The sequence below is a fragment of the Carassius carassius genome, chromosome 1 (assembly GCF_963082965.1).
Source record: "Carassius carassius chromosome 1, fCarCar2.1, whole genome shotgun sequence".
Lineage (NCBI taxonomy): Eukaryota > Metazoa > Chordata > Actinopteri > Cypriniformes > Cyprinidae > Carassius > Carassius carassius.
The window spans coordinates 32,661,918-32,683,073 of NC_081755.1; the positions used below are offsets into that span (position 1 = coordinate 32,661,918).

Genomic DNA, 21,156 nt, shown 5'->3' on the forward strand with positions numbered 1-21,156 from the left:
TGAGATGCATTGTATGTTTTATGTTAAATCAAAGGGTTAATGCCTCATTTATGTCAGCATACCACGTTTTGATGATTTCATAGGAACACATCTGAATTAAGAAATGCCTTCTCATATACATCTGTGTTGATCTCAGCAGTGCATCAGAGCAGGTGCATGATCTGAGGCGGTCTCGCAGCTCTTACGTTAGCCATTTTTGGAAGCCCTTATCTTCAAAACACGAATTGCTTTTGTGATACTTTAGAAACAGCTTTTTGTCTCCTCTTTTACAGTCTTTTTTTGCCTCCACCCCTCTCTCTCACTTCATCACCCCTTTTCCTGGCATTAAGTCCAGACCTGACACTGACACTGACTCTGTGTGTCATCCCTCTCTCTCTCTTTCCCTCTCTCCCTCATTGCTTCAAGGACCAGAGTGCCTGCAGATGCATTTCTCTGTAGCCCACTACCCCTCCCTCGCCTCCTCTCTTTCGCCCTGTCTAACTCTCTCCATCTTTCTCTCGCTTTCCTCTCCTCCCATGCTCCCTCTCTCTCTCTCAAACACAGTCTAACATTAACAAAGCAAGAGAACAGAGAGAAGGAGAGAGGGATGAACAGAAAGTGATAGAGACACTGAGCAAGTGTGGACCACTTTTACAATTCATTCATCTACCAGGTGAGTCTCCTGCCTTCACTGCCGACACCACGACTGAGACATTAACAGATTCATGGGAAAACTACATAGATTTGGGGAAATTACTGGTTAACTGTGGAAAGGTTATGGAAGACTTGACCTTTGACATTTTCTGTTTTGGATAGGCTACAACAATATGTTGTGTTACACCACCAAAGGCAACATTTAAATAATTCAGATGTGCTTGTATTTGTCTTTGCTTGAGAGTCATAAAAAAGTCATATTTAATTAATTTAACTAGTTTATTTCAATTATTGCAAAACCACATTTTTACATCTATATACATGTCAGCATGGTCAGCATTATTCTTTATTAATTTACTATTATACTTCATAAATTCATTGTATATTTTATTTTATACATAAGTCAGCATGTATTGTATATAAAAGAAGCATTTGCATATGGATTGTATCAATATTTAACTGTTCATTTCCTGAGTTTATCTGAGCTCTAATCATGTTTAATATTATTATTATTATTACATGTGTATTGTCATAATAATAATATATATTACATTTTATTTATCGTACATATGCATTACTAAATACAGCAGTAATGCATTGGTTTCTTGCACCCTAACCTGTGTTGTTCCGCTACATGTCACTTCTCTATATTTTGTTTCTCCTTCTGTTCTAGATCCTTCTTTGCCTTTAAGGGCAAAGGTTTACTCGCAAAACCAATGCAAATATTATTATACAAGCACTTCTAGGTTATTTAAATGGCTAGATCTATAGTATTTATGATGATGGCCTCCTTTCTGTGTATTTTAGTAGTTTGACATGTAAAGCTATTAGTGGAAGCAGTGATATTTTTACTAACTCTTCAACAGCATTTATTTATTTAGCTGAACACTGCTCTATAAATTATGTGAAGGTGCTAGCTTTTTTTTGTGTGTGACTTAAATGCACTTTCCTTTCTTGTTGGTTTCTTCATGCATCCATCTTCAGAATAAGCTTTGTTGTGTAGTCAGAGTTTGTAGTCGAAAACATGGATTGTGTGCCATTGTGTGTGGTGTATCTATAATTATCTCTTTGTTTTGTTGGAGTGTGTGTCTCTCTGTTGTGTAGCATGTGTGTGTGTGTCTGTGTGTATTGTTGTTAACATTAGTTGACAGTATTACTCTCTCCAGTCATGCATGTGTGTACGACGATGTCAGACTAGAAGTTATGTATATCTTAATTACTCGCTGTATGTGTATAATGAACTCTATCACTGTGTGTGTGTGTGTGTGTGTGTGTGTGTGTGTGTGGGGGGGGGGGGTTAATGTATGTATGTATGTGTATATGTGGGAAAGGGAGAGACAGACAGATAAAAAGAGTTTAAGATGCAATCAAATCATACTTTAAAGACATCAGATGGGTCAGTCATACTAGTTTGATCCAGTTTAATGTGACGATTTTAATTAGATTTCTTGTACAAGTAAAAAAATTGCATTCTGTTAAAAAATTGCATTCTGTCATCTCAAGACAAATTACAACATTTTAATAAATGCTGGGTGTAGCTATTCCTTCAGAAAGGTAATAGGGTGGATATTTTTTTTTAACATAACCACTTTTAAATAGTTTTAAATGTTTACAATAGAAAAATCATGAAAACAGGGTTGACATTTTAAGATATACATAAAACATAAGATAAATGGATAACGTTAACTGGACTTTAACGTGTCATTGGAACGTTAACTTCTGAAAGGACCTTGATGTCATTATGACAAATATGGAATAGTTAATTATTTTAAAAATGGATAAATATGATAATAACGGGGTTTGCACAAAACTAAAACCTAGGTGTTTAATGAAATGTTAGCTTTTGTTGCCATATTTTTTGTTTTCCTATATAATGACATAGTTGTTAGTATACTATAGCAGGGAGATGCTGGAAACAAAGAAAAATAGATCATTATTGAAAATTAAAACATATTTAATTTACAAGATTTTAAAAATGAATAAAGAAATGTTACCTGATGTGTTCACTGTTAAGTGAAATTATTAATAATTGAATCTGTTAGAAAACATTAACATAATCAGCCAATCAAAGCCATAGAAATGCAATACTAAATAGCTGACACAACACAGGCCTAAAGAATGAAATACAAGAGCCGTTTACTGCACATAAATACTGAATTTATTGTATTTGATTTTTCCGATGACATTTTATCACAGTTTTACTTCTTCCGTCCTTCATTCAGGGTGGAGTGGTCTGGATGATAGAAGGAGAGGGTCAGTGTTTTCTCACAGGTGACATTTGATGTATGACAATCTGACCATGCTGAACTTACAAAACAGCTCCAACTGGACCAGCCCAAACAACTGGTACCACCCGGCCGACACCATCACTCCCCAACACGGCACAGGTACATGAGCGTTACGGAGTCATATCTTTATGTTTTAGTAAAGCACCTCTGTCGCTGGATGTCTGCTTGTGTTTGTGAAGTCAGCTTTGGGGTGAACCAGCAATTCTTATACTTGACTGAGCACAAACAGAGGGAGCCAACAGCTACACCATCAGCCACGCATGTACACCCACATACAAACACAGCAGTCTCTGGCCTTGACATCCTCGCTTTCATTACAGGAGGCGGAACTGAAGTGAGCAGACATTAGACACAGAATTAGATGCCCATAATACAGTTGCTGCTTATTCACACGTACGCAAATAAGGTCAAACTGTCCAAGACAAGATGCTGCAGCGCACTAGAGATACAGTCTTCAAAGAGACAGTTCTGTCTATGTGATAACACACATTTGCACACTGAAATGCAGCACTCTTACAAGACTCTCTGAAGTTGAATGGTTTTTTCTTTCGCTCAGATGGTTGTGTGGAAGATCTGAATGTGCAGATGGCCGGAGCAGGGGAAGGAGTGGTGCAGGGAGAGAGGGATGAGGTGGATGAGTCGCAGCTCCACCTGCAGCTAAAGAGGAAGCTGCAGAGGAACCGCACCAGCTTCACCCAGGAACAGATCGATGCCCTGGAAAAAGGTGTGACTCAAAGCGCTGGCTCGCGCTGAGCTTTCTATGCAAAATAATCGGAGTCCTAGAGAGGATATATTTGTGTGAGATTGTTTTTTTTTGTTTGTTTTTTTGCGTTTAGGAACGATGGATATTTTTCATATTCTGCCACATTCCTTTTCTTATACTTTCATGTACATTATACATTTTGTGTAATTTTTTTTCTCATCCTCATCCTCATTTCAAACCCGAATAATGTTGATCTTCTGTGGGACACAAAAAAGAAGATATTTTGAAAAATGTATGCATTTTTTGTCCATGCAATGAAAGTCAGTGGGGTTCTAATTGTTCTACAGTAGAATGTCACACTGGTTTGGAACTACATGACAACATTCTAATTTTTTTGGTTAAACTATCCCTTCAAAAATAAAAATGAGCAATTCTGCTTGTATTAAATGTTTGGTCTTCTGTTAAATCCATTTTCCAGAGTTTGAAAGGACTCATTACCCAGATGTCTTTGCTAGAGAGAGACTGGCTGCAAAGATTGATCTTCCAGAGGCCAGAATTCAGGTGATACTGGCTTTGTGAAATATTTCCATGATTCTCTTTGAGATTTTATGGTGTTAATGCTATTTAAACAATACATAAAGACAGTGTCCATCATGCACTGACCCATATTGGGTGATTGACAGGTATGGTTCTCCAATCGGAGAGCTAAGTGGAGAAGAGAGGAAAAGCTGAGAAACCAGAGGAGATCAGGGGGCACCAGTTCCTGTTCTCAGACACATACACCCCTGAACACGTCCTTTACCTCCCCTGTATATCACTCCCATCACAGCAACAGCTCAGGCATGTCTTTTTTATGACTAACTTCACAATATTGGAACAAGTACAGCTTTGCTAAACATCTGACCGATTGGTTTCTCCACTACTTTCTCTCCAATTTTCGTGCATGATAAATTGGTGTTTGTTTACTTTGAACTGTTTGTTACTACCCTTTCTTCTCCTCGGATCAAATATCAATTCAAAGTTCTGTATTGCATTGATTGTTACATACAGTATTACCAAAGCATCCATAAACGCTAAAGCAGTGATAAGTAGTAGTAGTAGTAGTAGTAGTAGTAATAATTGTTGTGGTTACTGTTACTATCCTCTTGTGTTCTCTCTTTTAAGGCTCAATGCACAGTCGGAGTGATTCGTCTCTCTCAGGATATAGCTCTCTGTCTGTCTTCTCCAGTATGCAGGTAAATCATGATGACCTTCCCTGTCTGTATACCATATTATCTTGATAGGCAAGATGTCTGACCAAACAGACATGTAATTCCACATCAGTAGCCTACTGAATAATGTACCCAGTCATTTTAGTTTTGACTTATAATACTGACACCTAGTGGCGCGCAAAAGCAAAAGTTTGATGTCTGCAAATGCCTACCAACATTCTTTAAAATACCTTATTTTGAGTACCACTTAACAAAGTCAGGTTTTAAACGCCACGAGAGGGAAAAGTAATGATTACTTATTATAGGCCTATTTAATTTTGGCGTTTAATATTCATTTAAAGCTCTATCATGCGCGAGCCACCGGGTTGTGTTCTGTTTACAAATCTCACAAACCGTTCGAATTTAGAATCCCCCATAAATGAACTTTATCGGTTACACAAACCGGTGATAACTGTTTGGGGGGAAATGGTTTTAAACTACAGTCGGTTACTGTATGCAAAATATACTTTATTCCATCAAAGACAATTATTTGTTTTTAATGTCTTAATTTTAAAAAAGGATGCCCTCGCAAACATAAAATCCGCCATTTTGTTTTTTTAAAGCATGCAAAACAAAGAGCTTTTCTACAATAGTAATTAATGCAGACGAAAAAAGTCTAGTACACGCACGTATTACGCAACTGAAAGGTGAAACCTAACATTCAAATTAATTTGAAAAAGCTTAAGAGCGCCCTCTGGTGTTTCTTATGGACTTAAACGCAGCCAGCTGTAGTTTCTAAAAATAATCACTCGCACGTATACAGCAGGTTTACAGTTTAACAAGTCCGATTTAGTCCATAAATCTGCTCCCTGTAGTCAAACAAATATATCTTCATGCACTCTTTTAAATTATAGCAACACACCCAGTTTGCTGCTCTGATAGGACTGTGGCACACTGAGCTAAAACATATAAAAAACCCCAGAGTACACTTATGAGAAGTGTTTCTCGCATAATAAGCTGTCAAATGATTATATTACTGAATCTGTTGATACTCTAAATTAAATGAAATTAATCTTTTATCTTTATTTGCTCTTCTCTCATTTAGTCTTTGCCGTCCCAGTCCACTCCAACATACTCCTGCATGTTGCCTCCTTCTCCTTCTGCCCTCCAGCCTCTTTCCCGTAAATTTGACTCCTCATCTTACACCTCTCCCCACCTCCCGCCCCCACCCACGGCCAGCGCGAACACAGGTGAGTGAAGTTTTGTAACATACTCCACCCTCACATCGCAATCCACAGGCCAAAACACAGCATGAGCAAACAGTGTGTGAATATGGTTTAGCCACTTCTGTGTTACAAATAAGTCATTAGAGCTGGCCACGAGTGAAGAGCGCACCGGTTAAGGCCTTGTGTTTCTTTCAGGATTCTTTCCCGGTGTTTCTGCAGCAGGGCAGACTGCGGTTCAAGGCGGTGATCAGGAGCTGGGACAAGGTCTGGGTCAGTACTGGACCAGGCTGCAGTAAAAACACACCTTATCATTATCAGACAAAACCAGCAGAGCTTCAATCAGCGACTTTGAGCAAATTATTTAACAAAACGTGTGTCAGGAAACCCTACTTATTTAGATTATGTACACATCAGGGAAGCAGTCTATGTAAGCCATAATCCTGTGGAAGAAAAAAAACCGTGGACCTCACTAACCTGCACAGATGGAAGAGAAAATGGACCCCAGCCTTTTTGATCTGCATAGTTCTGTACTCGGCACCATGCCAGACAATAGCACAAACTAGTCTGGTTAACATTCTCAGCTACTGGAGTTAAAACAGTGCACATCTAAAAAAATAGCTGAGGCCAACACCTTGCCTCATGTTGATGCAACGGGAAAATGTTGTTTAATTGATGTGCCACTTACAATCAATGTGATAAACTGCATGTGTCTAAAAATGAGGATGTTTTAAAACTGCTTCTGTAGCTGCCGTTCAAAAGTTTGGGTTTGGTATGATATTTTAGTGTTTCATATGCTTATAGAGGGTGCATTTATTGACTAAAAATACAGTAAATTCTGAAATATCTGTAAAACTTAAAATACCTTATATTATTATTTAAATATGTATATTTTAAAGTATAATACCTTTGAAGGCAAAGCTGAATTTTCAGCATCGTTACTCCAGTCTTCATTGTCAAATAATTCTCCAGAATCATTCTAATATACTGATTTACTGCTCTGTAAACATTTCTTATTATCGATATAAATAACACTTTTGCTGCATAATGTGATACATTTCCCCCCCAGGATTCTTTGATAAACAGAAAGTTCAAAAGAACTGCATTTATTTGAAATAAAAATCTTTTGTAAATGTATAATTGTCTATAATGTCACCTTTGATCAATCTAATGTGTTCTTTCCGAATAAAAGTATTATTATTATTATTATTTAAATCTTACTAACCCCAAACTTTCGAACGGCAATGTAGTTTGATGGTATTGACAATGATAGATTTAGAGAAGTCTGTTATGAGGCCATCAGTCACAAGCCGTCATAATATTGCACTGAGGTGGAGAAACCAATGACAATCAAGCTAATACACAAGCTAAGCAGTGACAATCAATCAAGTGCACAAAGTAGCTCAAAAGAATCAAAACTGAATAGAAATAGCTGTTGCCAATGACAATCAAAATACATAATTGTAAAAGGCTGCAAAGACAATCAAACATACTGACCATGTGTAATATACTGAAGTCAAGTTAATAATTTATTACTGTACATTGTTAAATGGACATTACTGTGAATTGATTATTGCTTTATTTCATCACTCTGTAACATTCATAGGTTTTTTTTCCCATCAGATCCCATGAACTCACTGTAGGTTTGTATGTTTGAATGTGTGTAAATATGTAAGAGAGAGACAGCAATAGAGAGAGAGTGATAACATCTGAACATGTATTTCTCATTAGAATTGTGAACATTTTAGTGTAAACCCTTTTGTGGAATTACTAAACATTGAAATAAAAATATAACATTGAAAAGAACAACATGCATGTGTGTTTGTCTGTGTTTTCAGTCTGCATCATACAAAGTATTTTTAATTTTAAGTAGTTTTAATTCTTGGTGCATATCCCAGAACACTCTTATGATTTACTTTTTTTTTTTTTTCCCCCTCATCTTTTTCTCTAGAGTAACTGTGAATTGGTTAACTAGCAGCCGTTTGGGTTGTGTTTACTTATTACTGTCACTGAACAGTAGCATTTCCTGCCTGTGTGCTGGTGGATTTCCTGTTTTTGTTACTTACATCACCACACCCATTGAAAATAATGTTTTGGCAAAGCTATCCTCACAGGGACTCAGACAGCACAGCAGTTATGAATAACTTTGATGTCATAAGATATTTTCATCTCACATACCAGAACACAAATATTGATAATATTGACACATGGTTATATATTTGCACATAATAAGATAGATTCAAATGCAAACACTCACAATGCCATTCAGGAAACTGGAACGGATACACTTAAAGGTCTGACTCTGCCCATATCTGAGATTTATCCTGCAAATTTCCGGTGCACTACATTTGATGAGTTTAATTAAGGTTGATGTTAACGTGCTGTGGAGGCCGGGAGGGCAAAGCACGCAAATTTCTTCGTTTGAGGAGAGGTCACTATAATAGTCACGTCTCTTCTATTCCCATAAGGCCTCGAATCCGATCAGTGTTTTATCTAGTCTGTGTGAACATGGGGTCTCCTCCCTCAAACTCATCGCTCCATCTCTACCCCTCCCTCTATCTGTTCATCTCTTGCCCTCTGCACACAGTCGTGGCCTGTGGTTCTCACATCCTCTGTTTCTCATGCAAACCTCCCTGGGACAGCTGAATGTGACAGACAAATTCTGATGCATTTGACTATCGTTTAGATATTAAAAGGACATTTCTGTTTGAGTACAACAAGTTAAGCTCAGATGACAGCATTTGTGGCATAATGTTAATTAGCGCTAAAAAAATTATATATATATATATATGTGTGTGTGTGTGTGTGTGTGTGTGTTCTCTAAATGTGTGCATATATATAAAATGTAAAAATACATAAGACATAAACAATAAGTTAAAACAATGTTATAGTGTGAAAAAGAGCTTGCTAAACATTCTGTGCCAAATTATAACCAATTTTACAACATTGCTACCATAAAATGTAATGCTGTAAACCCTATAACCTAACAACACACAGCTCAAAGTTTAACAAAAAAATATAAACAAAAAATGTAAACAGATTTATAATAAATATAAAAATAGATATAAAATGACAAGCTTCACATTTCTGCTTTTAAAACTCCCCCCAAAATTGGCCTCATTTACTTCCATTGTATAAGCGGCTCACACTAATGTCGATTTAAGAAAAGAAAACAAAGGTCAAAATGCTTTTGGTGTTAATCAGCATTATGCCATGCATGAATGCTGCTGATTCAGAATACAGAATATTCTTCCAGCAACTCGCCTCATTTGACAGATCCTTTTCTAATCCAAAATTATTAAAATATTGTGCATATGGCAGGTGGGCCTGACAATTAAAAGTAAAGCTAGTCATGTTACAATTCTAGCACACAGGTTGGGGTTATATATGGGTTATATGGCTATATGCTATATACTATATTTACTATATAGAAAATAAATAATAAGAACAATTCAGATACATTTAATTTTTTTCAGTGCGGGGTAGCCATTTTGAACTTTGCACCACATTTAGAGTCCACCAAACTCTCTCAGTGTGTGTGTGTGTCTGTGTGTGTGTGTCTCTGAGAGTTCTTTGCTGGTTTCCTGTCACAGAGGAAGTGCCTCACCCAGCTGTGTTGCTCCCTATTGGCTCACGATCAGGAGAACAGTGATTTTGGGCTGATAGGGTGGCCGAGCGAGGGATAGATAGAGGGAGTGCGGAGCGAAGAGAAGGACAAGCAGTCAGGACAGGTCAGAGGGTAGGCAGGAAGAAGAGCGTGCACAGCTAAATAAAGACAGGCAAGATGAAGAGAGCAAGTGAAGGAGAGTGCAGACGCGAGAGCATATCATCTCTGCTAAAGAGGAAATAACTCTGAGGTAAGACATCAGAGAGCAGATGAAGCTTCAGAGAAGAAAAACATAGTTGCACGGACAGATATGAATTTACAAGTAGAAAGAAAAAGCTTGAGAGTTAGTCAACTTTGGACGATGAAGAATGTTGCTGCTGAGAGGCTTCTGTGGTAACTACAGATTTTATTTTCATTTCTGTACTGATATTTTCTGTAATTTCTTGTTGATGAACGACAGTGTGATCTTTAAAAATGGTGTAGACTTTCAACGGTACTTAACCCAGAATATTTGCAAAATTGTTTATTTCTTAATCTCTCATTACTTTCTCACAAATCTGAATTTCCTCTTGCTCTTTTTTGGTCTTGTCAGCTTGAATTGTTCTCAGCATACTTTTTTTTTTTTTTTTGCTAATGACTTACCTTTTCTATCATTGCTCATCCAAACTTTCTCAACAATTGAGTTCATAACATGTTCCCATGCTCCGTTTCTCAGTCTGACCGTCCATCTCTGTCTCTCCCAATCCTTGTACCAGTGTCTGATTTACAGATGACGCTGGACGGGGTTTGGGGGGGGCTGAGGGAGGACAAATGCTCCCCAACTTTCCTGTCATCAATACCGACAGTCACCAAATGACCCTCTTTTCTCAGAGGCTGAAAATTATGTTGGTTTTTGACTGAAAATAAACCCTATTTGGTGAAACACATCACTGAGTGCTTTTATTTTACTTTTTTTTTCAATTATTTTAATTTAGAGTGCATTCACTTCGTCAAAACAAAAGTTTGTCTTTAACATCATGCAGCACACAAGAAACAAAAAGTAAACATTGCAAACAGACATTTGTATATGCTACAAAGTAACATCAAAATTAGGAGCTCTACTCTTAAAAATAAAGGTGCTTAAAATGTCCTTCATACGCTAGCGATGAACAATTCAGTTAAAGTTTTTTTAACGAATCATCTCTTTCTTAGCTTTTTAAAATCTGAAGAACCTTCTTTCGCAACAAAGAACCTTTTGTGAAACAGAAAGGTTCTTTATGGAACCTTACCATTAGGAAAAAAATGCTTTTCAATGGCATCGTGAAGCACCTTTATTTTTAAGAGTGTAGACTACTTAAAAATGGTCGAGCTGAGGAAAATTCTAGCCAATGAAACATGATTTATTTTATGAAAGTTTGTTAGGATACTGTACCATTTGAACATACTGCAAGCTTGAACCCTGTCCATTGGGAAATGGCTTCGTCCAACGCTGCTCCTCATGACATGCGCACAACTGAACTCGGTCATTCCGTAGGACGGACTAATTGACGTGGTAGTAGCGAAACCCGTGTAGGGAAGGTCAGGCTCTGTCGGTATCGACAGGGGAGTATCTATAACATCGATATGAATCACAGCTTCACATCTGATTTGATTCGCTGTGAGATCTGACCTACGTCTGAACTCTCCAAATGCTCTTAACTCGTCTGACGTTTGATAGCTCGCGCGGACTGTATCCCTTTTGATATTAGTAGGCTAACCTTGTTTTAATAATACTGACGTTGTCGATGCGTTTGGTTGCGTTCAGTTTTAACACGACTCATCTGATTCCTTCGGACGTCGAGGTGACATTATTAAACAGGTATGAACTTTTGTTTGAGACGGGTATTTTCTGGTGATATTTGATTTTTCATCCAAAACAGTCTGTTGTTATCCTGTTATCATATTTATGACTGTGAATATTTACTTGACTTTTGTTAATATGTTTTTCCCTTTCTGCGTCTAAGTAATTAGTTTCAGTCAGTCATTAATTTATGCGTTAAGTGCTACTAACTTGATATTTCACTGACCCACAAACAGCCCACATCTCTAACCACATCTATTTAATGAACTTTGTAAGTGTCTATTTTGGCTGTTAGTAACTTGAACCTTTCCAACCTAGTAGCCTATTGTAAAGTTACCTACAGACAAACTAGACATCTACAGAGTTAGTTACTGATCTGGGGTTTAAGTTTTTACATGTAGAAGGCCACTACAATACAGTCTTGGTGTACAACTTAAAACATACAACAAGGGTTGCGTTTCTACATGTCAGTGTGTAAAAACAAAAGCAGGGAGCCACAGTCACCTGATGACACTGAGAGACTTCGAAACGTTTGACTCTCTATGCTTGTTTCACTTGACAGGTAAAATGAAAGAACATTGTTTTTCACTTGTCTTTAACATATAAAATGCTATTCCAGCCTGGCCAGGAAGGTTTCAGTCTAACAGTTTTGCAATGAGGTAAAGTCCTCTTCTGATCTGAGTATGTATGACTGTATTGGGAGGGATAAACATGCCACTACAGCAGAAGCTGGGTGATGATGATGATGTTTTCTCGCTTCTGCTGTCGAATCCACAATAACTGGTTAGAATTGTGTTTGTTTACATATTTCTAGCCTTTTATAGTATTATGTAAATGTATACTTATAGTCTTTAGACCGCCTCTTATTTTACATTTTACTACAATTATGGGTATATTTAATATTTATATTAAATATTTTAATATTTAATAATTCACGTATGCATTATTTCTCACATAAAGTCCAAAGTAACATAGTAGTTTATATATATTACATAAAACTCATTTTCTACCATAATGTGTGTGCCATAAAAACTGGCAGGGTCTAGTCTCAAGCAAGTGGGGTGAGGAGGGAAAGATGAACAGGTCCAGTAACAAACACATGAAAACATGTCAACTGTTTTGAGTTGTGAAACTGCCTTGTTCTGCTAAAGAGAAAAAAATTGCATAAACACAGTGGAATTTACAAGTTCTGATGAGTCGTAATAACCTGTAAAGAGGAGTGAGTTGCAAGCAAAATGCTCACAGTGAATGAGAAGAAATATTGGATTGATAATATGCTCCACAAGAACGGTCATGTGCTGTTCTGATGACAGTTGTCTGATATTAGACTTATATACCACACACACACACACACACACACACACACACACATATAAATACACTGATATGTACTAATATATATATTACCATGAAGACACAAAGTTAAAAGAGTTAAATAAAATCAAGAACAAATTATCTGTCCTTGGGCTACAAAAACTTTTCCCTTTCAATTAAGTAGATTTTTCTAATCCCATTTGAACTTTTTAAATCATAAACTTCATTCTGGTCAGTTTCTCTGTCATTTTTCTTTCCGAGTGTATCTTGAATCAAGAACCTTTGAAGTGTTGCTAATATAGCTCATTTTTTCTCCATGGACATTTACATTTAGAGATCATATTAAAGAAAATATTGATAAATTCCAAGTTTAATCCAGTAATCAGGCATCATATCTGCCAAATGGGGTGCTTCTGTCCATGATGGGTATATTTTGAGTTATTATGCAATCAAACAGAAAACCCTACTTAGAGGGCAGTATATATAGATAATTGTTGTTGTCATGTTTGAAATGTTTGTGAAAGGCTATAAATGACGTAGATAAAATGACTGATGTTAACAGACTGGAACTTCCAGCTCTCATTCTGTGTCTGTGTATGTTTGCATTTGAAATAGCTCATATAGCCAATGTGTCTGTAGTTGTACTTTCACTTCCTTCATTTACCCACTATGAATACTGTTGAAGTAACTCACTTCTCTTTCGATTGGATGGATTATTGGCTGTATTTCAAAGTGCCCCTATTAATGGTTTATGAAAGGTTCATATGTTGGTTTTGGGAGTCCCCAATATCAGGTTGACATGCATGCAAGGCATGCACACATTCATTGTCTTATATTATGCACTTCTTTTTTACCTTATTTTCTCAACGACTCCCAAACGATTCGCTCAACGATTCATTTTTCCAAACCCCTTATTTATATGATGCTAATCTGTGGTGATTGGTCGATTGGTCTCGTTTTCATTTCATCATGAGCTTGTAATGCCCAAGCGGCAACCTCTCGCTCTCTGATATGGCATAACATCTGGATATTACCTCATAAATATTTAATCACAAATAAAGTAAATAACATTTCTATCAAACTCATTTGTAAATATTGTCCCAGTAACTTTTTCCTTGTAAACAGGTTTAACTATGATATTGATAGACTTTGTACATTTTGTGGTCTACATACAGAAAAGTTTTTTCATTTATTTTGGAGTTGTCCTTGCTCAGCCAATTTTTGGTCAGATTTCTGCTCATTTGTAAGAAAATATATCATGCCCAGCTTTCAACTTTGTTTTGAAAATGTTTTATTTGTTTTTTTTTTTCACTTATGACATGTCATTCCAAAAGGAATACTATTTGATTAATTTATCACTTTTGCTGGCAAAGTTTATTATTCATAAATGCAAGTAGGGCAATTATGAACCATTGTTTCTTATTTTGAAATCAGAAGTTAAGCAGTAGCCTACCTAAAATCTATTTACAATCTGATAAACAAGAAAGCTGTTAAGTGTATTAATGTATGTAAACATTTCCATATATTTATGTAATTTTTTTCCATTGTAATTTTGTATTTCTTTTCTTTGTGTTCACCCCCTGGCTACTGTAAAATGTTTAATTTGAGTGATTCAATAAGAAAAATAAAAATTAAAAAAACTCTCTCTCTCTCTCTCTCTCTCTCTCTCTCTCGTGAAGCCAAGGAAGTGATTTAAATTGTAATTCGTCGACTGGCCGCTTGGAGGTCAGGAAGCCATTCCCATAGACTCCTCGTGTTAAAAAAAGAATTACAGCAGAAATAAACGTTTATGGCCTTGTACAAAAAAGGTTTTGGTCTGTATAGCTAATTTTGTCCTTCATGACAACTGTGAGGGGGGTAATTTTTTTTATTATAACATTTCCCTTTAAGTTATATTAAGCCGTAAAGTTCTGTATAATTAAGGGCGTGGCCACTTGAGTGACAGGTGGATTGCTGCTGCTGTCACTGCTGTCGAAAGCCAGGTGGGCTTGGCTTCAACAACCAGCCTTTTTGCACATTTTCCCAAGATGGCGAAGGCCCTCTCCGCCCACATTAACATAAATCAACATTGATTATTATTATTTATTTTTTTACAAGATATGGACTTTGAATCAACTTAATGTCTTTAACAGCATACAAAATAATTTCTGCTTTTCAGATTTTTAAAAAATATTATTTGTGACCCTGGACCACAAAACCAGTCTTAAAGGTGCAATAGGAGATCCTGGAAAATACTCAAATTAGCCTGATAGCACTGAAAGTGAGCGTCCCATCCTCCCTGCAATCGTCGTCCAAAGCCACGCCCCTGCACGCATTTATGCTTACAGACCAGAATACCAGAGACAACATTACTACAAGATAATTACTGCACCTTTAATTGTCAATTTTTCTCATTTTAGATTTATACATCATCTGAAAGCTGAATAAATAAGCTTTCCATTGATGTATGGTTTATTAGGATCGGACAATATTTGGTCGAGATACAACTATTTGAAAATCTGGAATCTGAGGGTGCAAAAAAATCTAAATACTGAGAAAATCTCCTTTGAGGTTGTCCAAATGAAGTTCTTAGAAATACATATTACTAATAAAGATAAGTTTCATAGAACATGATCTTTACTTAATATTAGTGATGCACCGAAATGAAAATTCTGCACCGAAACCGAAAATTTAGGATGCACTTGGCCGAAAACCGAAACTGAAGCCGAAAATGGCTTCTTTTAAAAACGTATATATATATATTGCTTGGATTTAATGGATCTGAATCGAAAAATCACAATATAATAATCAAACTTTTATTAACAGTTAGCCTACATAACAAAACATAAAATATTTTTTACAATAAATATAAATAATAATTATTCTTATATATAATATTAATTATATAATTATATATTATATATAATAAATAATAATTATTATAAGTTTTATGTTCCATCAAATAAAATAGTTTTTTAAAAATTGTGCAAAAAAATCCACAATTTTGGAGATTTTTGCAGAACAAATGTTACATATTGCAACTTTGGTGTCCTCTCGTATAGGGCTGTCACTTTTGTGAAAAAAAATCCTGTTCGATTTTTGAGACATATGCAAAGTGTTCATTGAATCGTTAGTAAATTGCCTAGTAAATTGATCCGTTTTTCAACGCCAAATATAGGCAAATCCACCGACAACTAAACAGGCATTAGGGCGAACGTAAAGAGGGCGCTTGAGACGCGCACAAGTCAGCAATGTGGACTGCCATAACATCAATGAAAAACATTACTGAAGGCTACATTGATATTATGCACTAATAGGCTCTCTCTCTGTGTGTGTGTGTGTGTGTGTGTGTGTGTGTGTGTGTGTGTCAGAACCTGCCGTTGCTGTGTGACGCGCGTTCGCTGCGAGCGTATAGTGACGAGCTGGACGCGCTCCGAGAGAAGGCCGTTAAAATCGATTCCCTGTTTTCGTTTTCGAAACTTGTGTTGGTTTGTCCGATCGATTGTGCAGCTTTTGTGACAAGCTTTTTTTGATTGTGACAGCCCTTTGACATGCTTAATCTTTGATAGGCAGACGCGTGATAACAGCTCGACCGTGAGCAGTGTTGCCAGATTGGAAATGTCCAAGTATCGTACCAGAAGTTCAAAATTATCGTATTTGGAAGAAAATTATCGTACACGAGTCAAAAATGTTATTTATCTATTCTAAACCAACAACATTTTGACACGACCTGCAAATTACCACAATAGATAAGGCGTATTGTTGGACGGAAGCAGTGAGACAAAATACTATCCCATTATTTTCAGTGACTGTCTGCGTCGCAGCGCATATTAAATCATATTAAAATTATTTTTAACACTTGCTTTGTCACGTCCAGTGAAGAAGGAATTTAGCTGTTTCTGCGTGGTGCAGTTAACTCCACATCTGAGCCGCTGTTATCGGAATCCTGCGTGTTGCCAGATGTTGAAGAAGTTCTTGCTGTCTTGGACCGCAACTAGGCTTTAAAGCAGGGCACTCTCCTGCATTCTTAACACACCCTCGGGTGCACACGAACGCATTTAGTGTCTGTAATGAGCCAATTTCGTGTATGAGTAAAGAAGCCCTATAACTGCAACTACCATCATTTAAATTTTCATAAAATTCTGAAATTATCGTACATTACGGGATTTGTTTCATTATTGATCGTACATCGTACAGGGGTAAAAATTATCGTACAAATACGATAATTATCGTACGTCTGGCAACACTGACCGTGAGTGAAACCTAAGCGCTTGCGAACGGATGGGAGGGGCGGGTGACATTCATTTCCGGTTTACGTTTTCGGCTGTTTTTTTATTTCGGCCCGAAACCGATAATGCCATTTCGGCCGAAAATTTTCGGCGGCCGAAATTTCGGTGCACCCCTACTAAATATCCTAATAACTCTTTCTTTTGAGAGACAATAACATTATACATGGTGCACTTTCAGATTGAAAACTTTGCAGGATGTTTTCCTTCACTTAGAGCTGTGTTACACACTGCATGAAAGATCATTTTCAAAAATCCATAATACAGTAGGGACACTTTAATGCACAATTCTTCACTGAAAATTACACATACAAAGTGTGCATTGAACTCCAGTTAATCGTTTGTCTTGACAGAGAGTCGAGGCTCTGGTTTAGTTTTTTACTTGTGGAAAGAACATTGTAATTCTTGAGTGGTGTTTTTTATTGTTGCATAATATGAAAGTGTCCTCACATTTGAAAGAGTTTTGGTTCTCTCTCTGTCTTAGCGATGGCAGACGGAGTGGTCAGGCCTGCGTCCCCCTCACCCTCCGTCTCCCTCCTGGAGATCAAAGCGGAGGCACGGTTGGTGCTGAAGTCTTTTCTGCGTCACTCTCTCTCGATTCCTCCTGGGGAGCGCCCTGGAAGGATAGGAGGAGAATGCAAGGACCCAAACAAATACAGGTGACACAAATCATTCAGACCGATACAGAATTAAACACTGGAATGAGGCAAAATTAAGTACTGAACATCACAGATATAAACAAGACATTTTACATTACATTTACATTTAATCATTTAGCAGATGCTTTTATCCAAAGCGACTTACAAATGAGAACAATAGAAGCAGTCAGGTCAACAAGAGAACAACAACAGTATACAAGTGCCATGACAAGTCTCAGTTAGTCTAGTATAGAACGCATAGCCAGGTTGTTGTTGTTTTTTAAGAATAAGTGCTAGTGTTAGTTGGTTAAGTGCTGGCGAAAAAGATGAGTCTTTAGCTGTTTTTTGAAAATGAGTAAAGACTCAGCTGTACGAACTGAGATTGGGAGACAATTATATACTTGTTATAAGCAAGCACCAGAGATTATAATAATCTATCTGACCTGTCTCTGAAGTGGACTTTTTAATTCCTTTTTGGCTTTGAATTCCTTTTAAATCATTCACGGTATATTTTATTTGATTTTAACCTATTTTCAAAAGAATTGTGGAAGCTGGAATAGTGCCGGATGAATCATTAATAATTATTTGAATATATAAACTGTTGCTAACCTCACTACTGTGACAGTTTCTCAAGGATTTTCACTACTTACTCTAACTAACATTTATTCAGTAGTCCAGGGGAACTGTTAGTGGTCAAGTCATCTAATCTTGGACCAAAGTTATTCTGTTATCCTTCATTATGTAAACATGCTAATTTGGGTAGTTTACCCCAAAAATTAAAATTCAAAACAGAGTTTCTGGACACAAAAGAAGTTATTTCGAAGAATGCTGGTAACCAAAAGATTGCTGGTCCTCGTTTACTTCCATAGTATGAACTGTCCTTTAATAGAAAATGTACCTCTTTAAAAAAGTTGAATATTTTTTGTTAACATAGAAAATGAAAAGTATGACCCATCTTCCTTTTTTTTAGAGCCTCAACAAAAGACAAAATAAAGAAAGATGCAAATGGATGGGACTCCTTAGATGAGGAGATCAGTGCCGCAGAGGAAAAGAAACATGGCATTAAAAATTTAATAAAGAGAAGACTGAGATCCCGTTCATCTTTGATCCGCCGTGCTAAGAAAGACAGCAGTTCTGACCCGACTTCAAACAACACCCTGGAGAAGCCGAGTCAGCCGGGACAGTCTGACAAGCCATCAACAAATGGAGCACACAGTTTACCCAGAAAAACTGAGGTAAAATCACAAACCTAAGGCCTTTTTTATAATTCCAAGCAACATAGGGTTTATTTGTCAGATAATATGTAATTTGCTCATTTTATGTAGCTTCAGAAAAAAACTTGCATTGCAAATTAATTTGGTAATCAAAACTTAAAAGTGCATTTTTAAAATGAATTGTATCCTTCTACACTTTCAGCTTTATACTTTGACTTGTGCTCATGATGGTAGTGTATAACCTCTTAAAATAGGCACCAAAATAAATGTGCATTGCCTGACATAAGCAAACACTGTTGACTATATCTGTAGAGGCCAAAACTGGTTATTGTTTCATCTGGTGCATGAACTTCAAAACTAATTAAAAACTTTTATGGGTTCAGTATTACAAATTTACTGAACAGCCAATCAGCAAAGATGCATTGCAACTTCTTTCTTAACAATATGTGCATTAGCATTGCTCTTCAGAATTAATGAGACATTTTCTTTTAGGAAGAGATATTCCCACCATCCTCTGCATCTGAAGAGGAAGGTGACAAGAAATCAGGGGACAAAAATAAGAAAAAGAAGAAAAAACTGAAAATATCTGATATACTCAAAAAAGTGTCATTCAAGAAAGAAGAGCCTCGTCCTCAGCGCCCAGCCTCTCTGCATTTAAAAAGAGATACAGATGTTTCAAAACATGAGGATAGTCCCGTTTCACCCTGTAAGTGTCGGATGTAAAAGAGTTTCTTTAACTTGTTTTCTAGATACAGAAGTTGAGATACAGTTAAGATTTTTTCTCCATGATCCGTTGCTAAATAGAAATGTCAAAACGACAGCGTTTATTGAAAATCTAAATATTTTGTAACATTTAAAAAAGGCACTTTGCATCAGTTTATTCCATTCTTGCTGTATGAAATCTTACCGACCCCAAACTCTAGAATGATAGTGTGTGTATGTGATCTGTTTTATCTCAGCTCATCCCCCTGAGTTTTATGACGGCGTGGCAGAAACTCTTGACAGAATCGCACAGAAACACAGTGTGAAAAAGAAATCCCCTGTTAAACCAGAGGCTGTGCCAAGCACACACAAAGGTACATGTGAAAACATAAGCCAGACTTGTTTAGGTTTAAATGTGATCTTAACGTGTGCAGTAGATACATTGTCAGTATCAAAGCAAGAGCAGTTGAATACTAAACAGACCTGTTGTCTTAGTTACAGAAATTCATATTCAGTCCTTTAACAACAGCTCAGTGTTATAATTGATTGATGGTCTAGCTGATGTTTTTTGAATTGTATTGTTTGGATATTAAGTTACACTTTTTCTTTTCATTGTAGACAGTGACAAAGATGCTGTGGTTCAACAACTAGTTCAGATATTAACTTCAGAGGGGGATGCCATAAACGGGAAGGTACAAGTGATTCCTAAGTTTGCCAGTTTTACTGGGATATAGAGTAATCTTGGCTTCTTATTGCAAAGTTTTTCTGACATAAGCAGTGTTTTGACTGTTCATGGTTATTTTTAGTTGATTAGTTTGTGTTTATCATTGTTAATGTTGTAGATAAACGCCAACCCCTTCCTGCGGTCCACCCTCACACGCCTCTCCTACCCATCGTTTGCCAAACTCCTTGATGCGTACGCCAGTCAGAGTGAAGAGCCCCCCGCTCCGGCTCCGGTCAGCCCTACGCTGCGGCGTCTCGCCATCACCATGGATGTGTCTCGACGGGTGGTCACGGCCACTGGAGTTCAGCGGCTGACGGGGTATGCTGAACGCTACATGGAGAGCTTCGCACCATGGGTGAGGAGTCACGGAGGATGGGTGAGCAGTCTACTTTTAGCATTTTGCTCAGTCTCTCTAGGACAGGGGTCTCCAACCCAAATTCTGCAGGATGGTAGCTCTCCAGGAGCAGGGTTGGAGATCCCTGCTCTAGGATGTGCTGTGTTTTGTATTTGTTACTTTCCTCCAGAAGGGGGCAGAGTTGTCAAGTAAACGTTTTTTTTGTGTGTGTGTGTGTGTGTGTGTGTGTGTGTGTGTGTGTGTGTGTGTGTGTGTGTGTGTGTGTGTGTGTGTGTTTACATTCACAGGGGAACATTGCAGAATTGGATGATGTTCTGGAGTATGATTGACCTCTGTTCATTATGAACTCTGGAACATGTAGCATGACCTCTGTGAGGAAAGGACGAACAAGAACCAGCCAACTGGGCAACTGACACTATACTTGATTATATGGTTTTTGTGCTGATGTATTTATTTTTTTTACTTGTAATTTGGATGTTTT

General features: G+C 37.1%; 2 protein-coding genes across 4 annotated transcripts; both read left to right on the top strand.

Moving 5' to 3' along the window:
- Window positions 1-2,717: 2,717 nt before the first annotated feature.
- Window positions 2,718-7,846, top strand: LOC132145832 (paired box protein Pax-6-like). The gene is made up of 7 exons (XM_059556969.1): window positions 2,718-3,020; window positions 3,478-3,645; window positions 4,103-4,185; window positions 4,308-4,464; window positions 4,789-4,859; window positions 5,920-6,064; window positions 6,236-7,846. Exons 1-7 carry the CDS (start codon window positions 2,915-2,917, stop codon window positions 6,334-6,336), a joined length of 831 nt encoding a protein of 276 aa, XP_059412952.1. The 5' UTR covers window positions 2,718-2,914; the 3' UTR covers window positions 6,337-7,846.
- A 2,054-nt stretch (window positions 7,847-9,900) lies between these two features.
- LOC132145748 (uncharacterized) lies at window positions 9,901-21,142 on the top strand. Of its 3 annotated transcripts, XM_059556964.1 has the most exons (8): window positions 9,901-10,037; window positions 17,527-17,701; window positions 18,651-18,915; window positions 19,387-19,600; window positions 19,854-19,970; window positions 20,215-20,288; window positions 20,439-20,696; window positions 20,963-21,142. In XM_059556964.1, exons 1-8 carry the CDS (start codon window positions 10,013-10,015, stop codon window positions 21,002-21,004), a joined length of 1,170 nt encoding a protein of 389 aa, XP_059412947.1. In that variant the 5' UTR covers window positions 9,901-10,012; the 3' UTR covers window positions 21,005-21,142. The 3 variants fall into 3 exon arrangements, with proteins under 3 accessions (XP_059412947.1, XP_059412945.1, XP_059412946.1); XM_059556962.1 differs by lacking the exon at window positions 20,963-21,142 and having other exon boundaries at window positions 20,439-20,897; XM_059556963.1 differs by lacking the exons at window positions 9,901-10,037; window positions 20,963-21,142 and adding an exon at window positions 11,321-11,481 and having other exon boundaries at window positions 20,439-20,897.
- Window positions 21,143-21,156: the final 14 nt, after the last annotated feature.

Excerpts from the sequence above, each read along its gene's own strand:
- LOC132145832 (XM_059556969.1), top strand. The coding sequence starts at position 2,915 with ATGTATGACAATCTGACCATGCTGAACTTACAAAACAGCTCCAACTGG. Across the intron at positions 4,465-4,788 it reads CCATCACAGCAACAGCTCAG|GCTCAATGCACAGTCGGAGT; the intron begins GCATGTCTTTTT and ends CTCTCTTTTAAG. Across the intron at positions 6,065-6,235 it reads CACGGCCAGCGCGAACACAG|GATTCTTTCCCGGTGTTTCT; the intron begins GTGAGTGAAGTT and ends TGTTTCTTTCAG.
- LOC132145748 (XM_059556962.1), top strand. The coding sequence starts at position 10,013 with ATGTTGCTGCTGAGAGGCTTCTGTG. Across the intron at positions 17,702-18,650 it reads AAGGACCCAAACAAATACAG|AGCCTCAACAAAAGACAAAA; the intron begins GTGACACAAATC and ends CCTTTTTTTTAG. Across the intron at positions 19,601-19,853 it reads GGATAGTCCCGTTTCACCCT|CTCATCCCCCTGAGTTTTAT; the intron begins GTAAGTGTCGGA and ends GTTTTATCTCAG.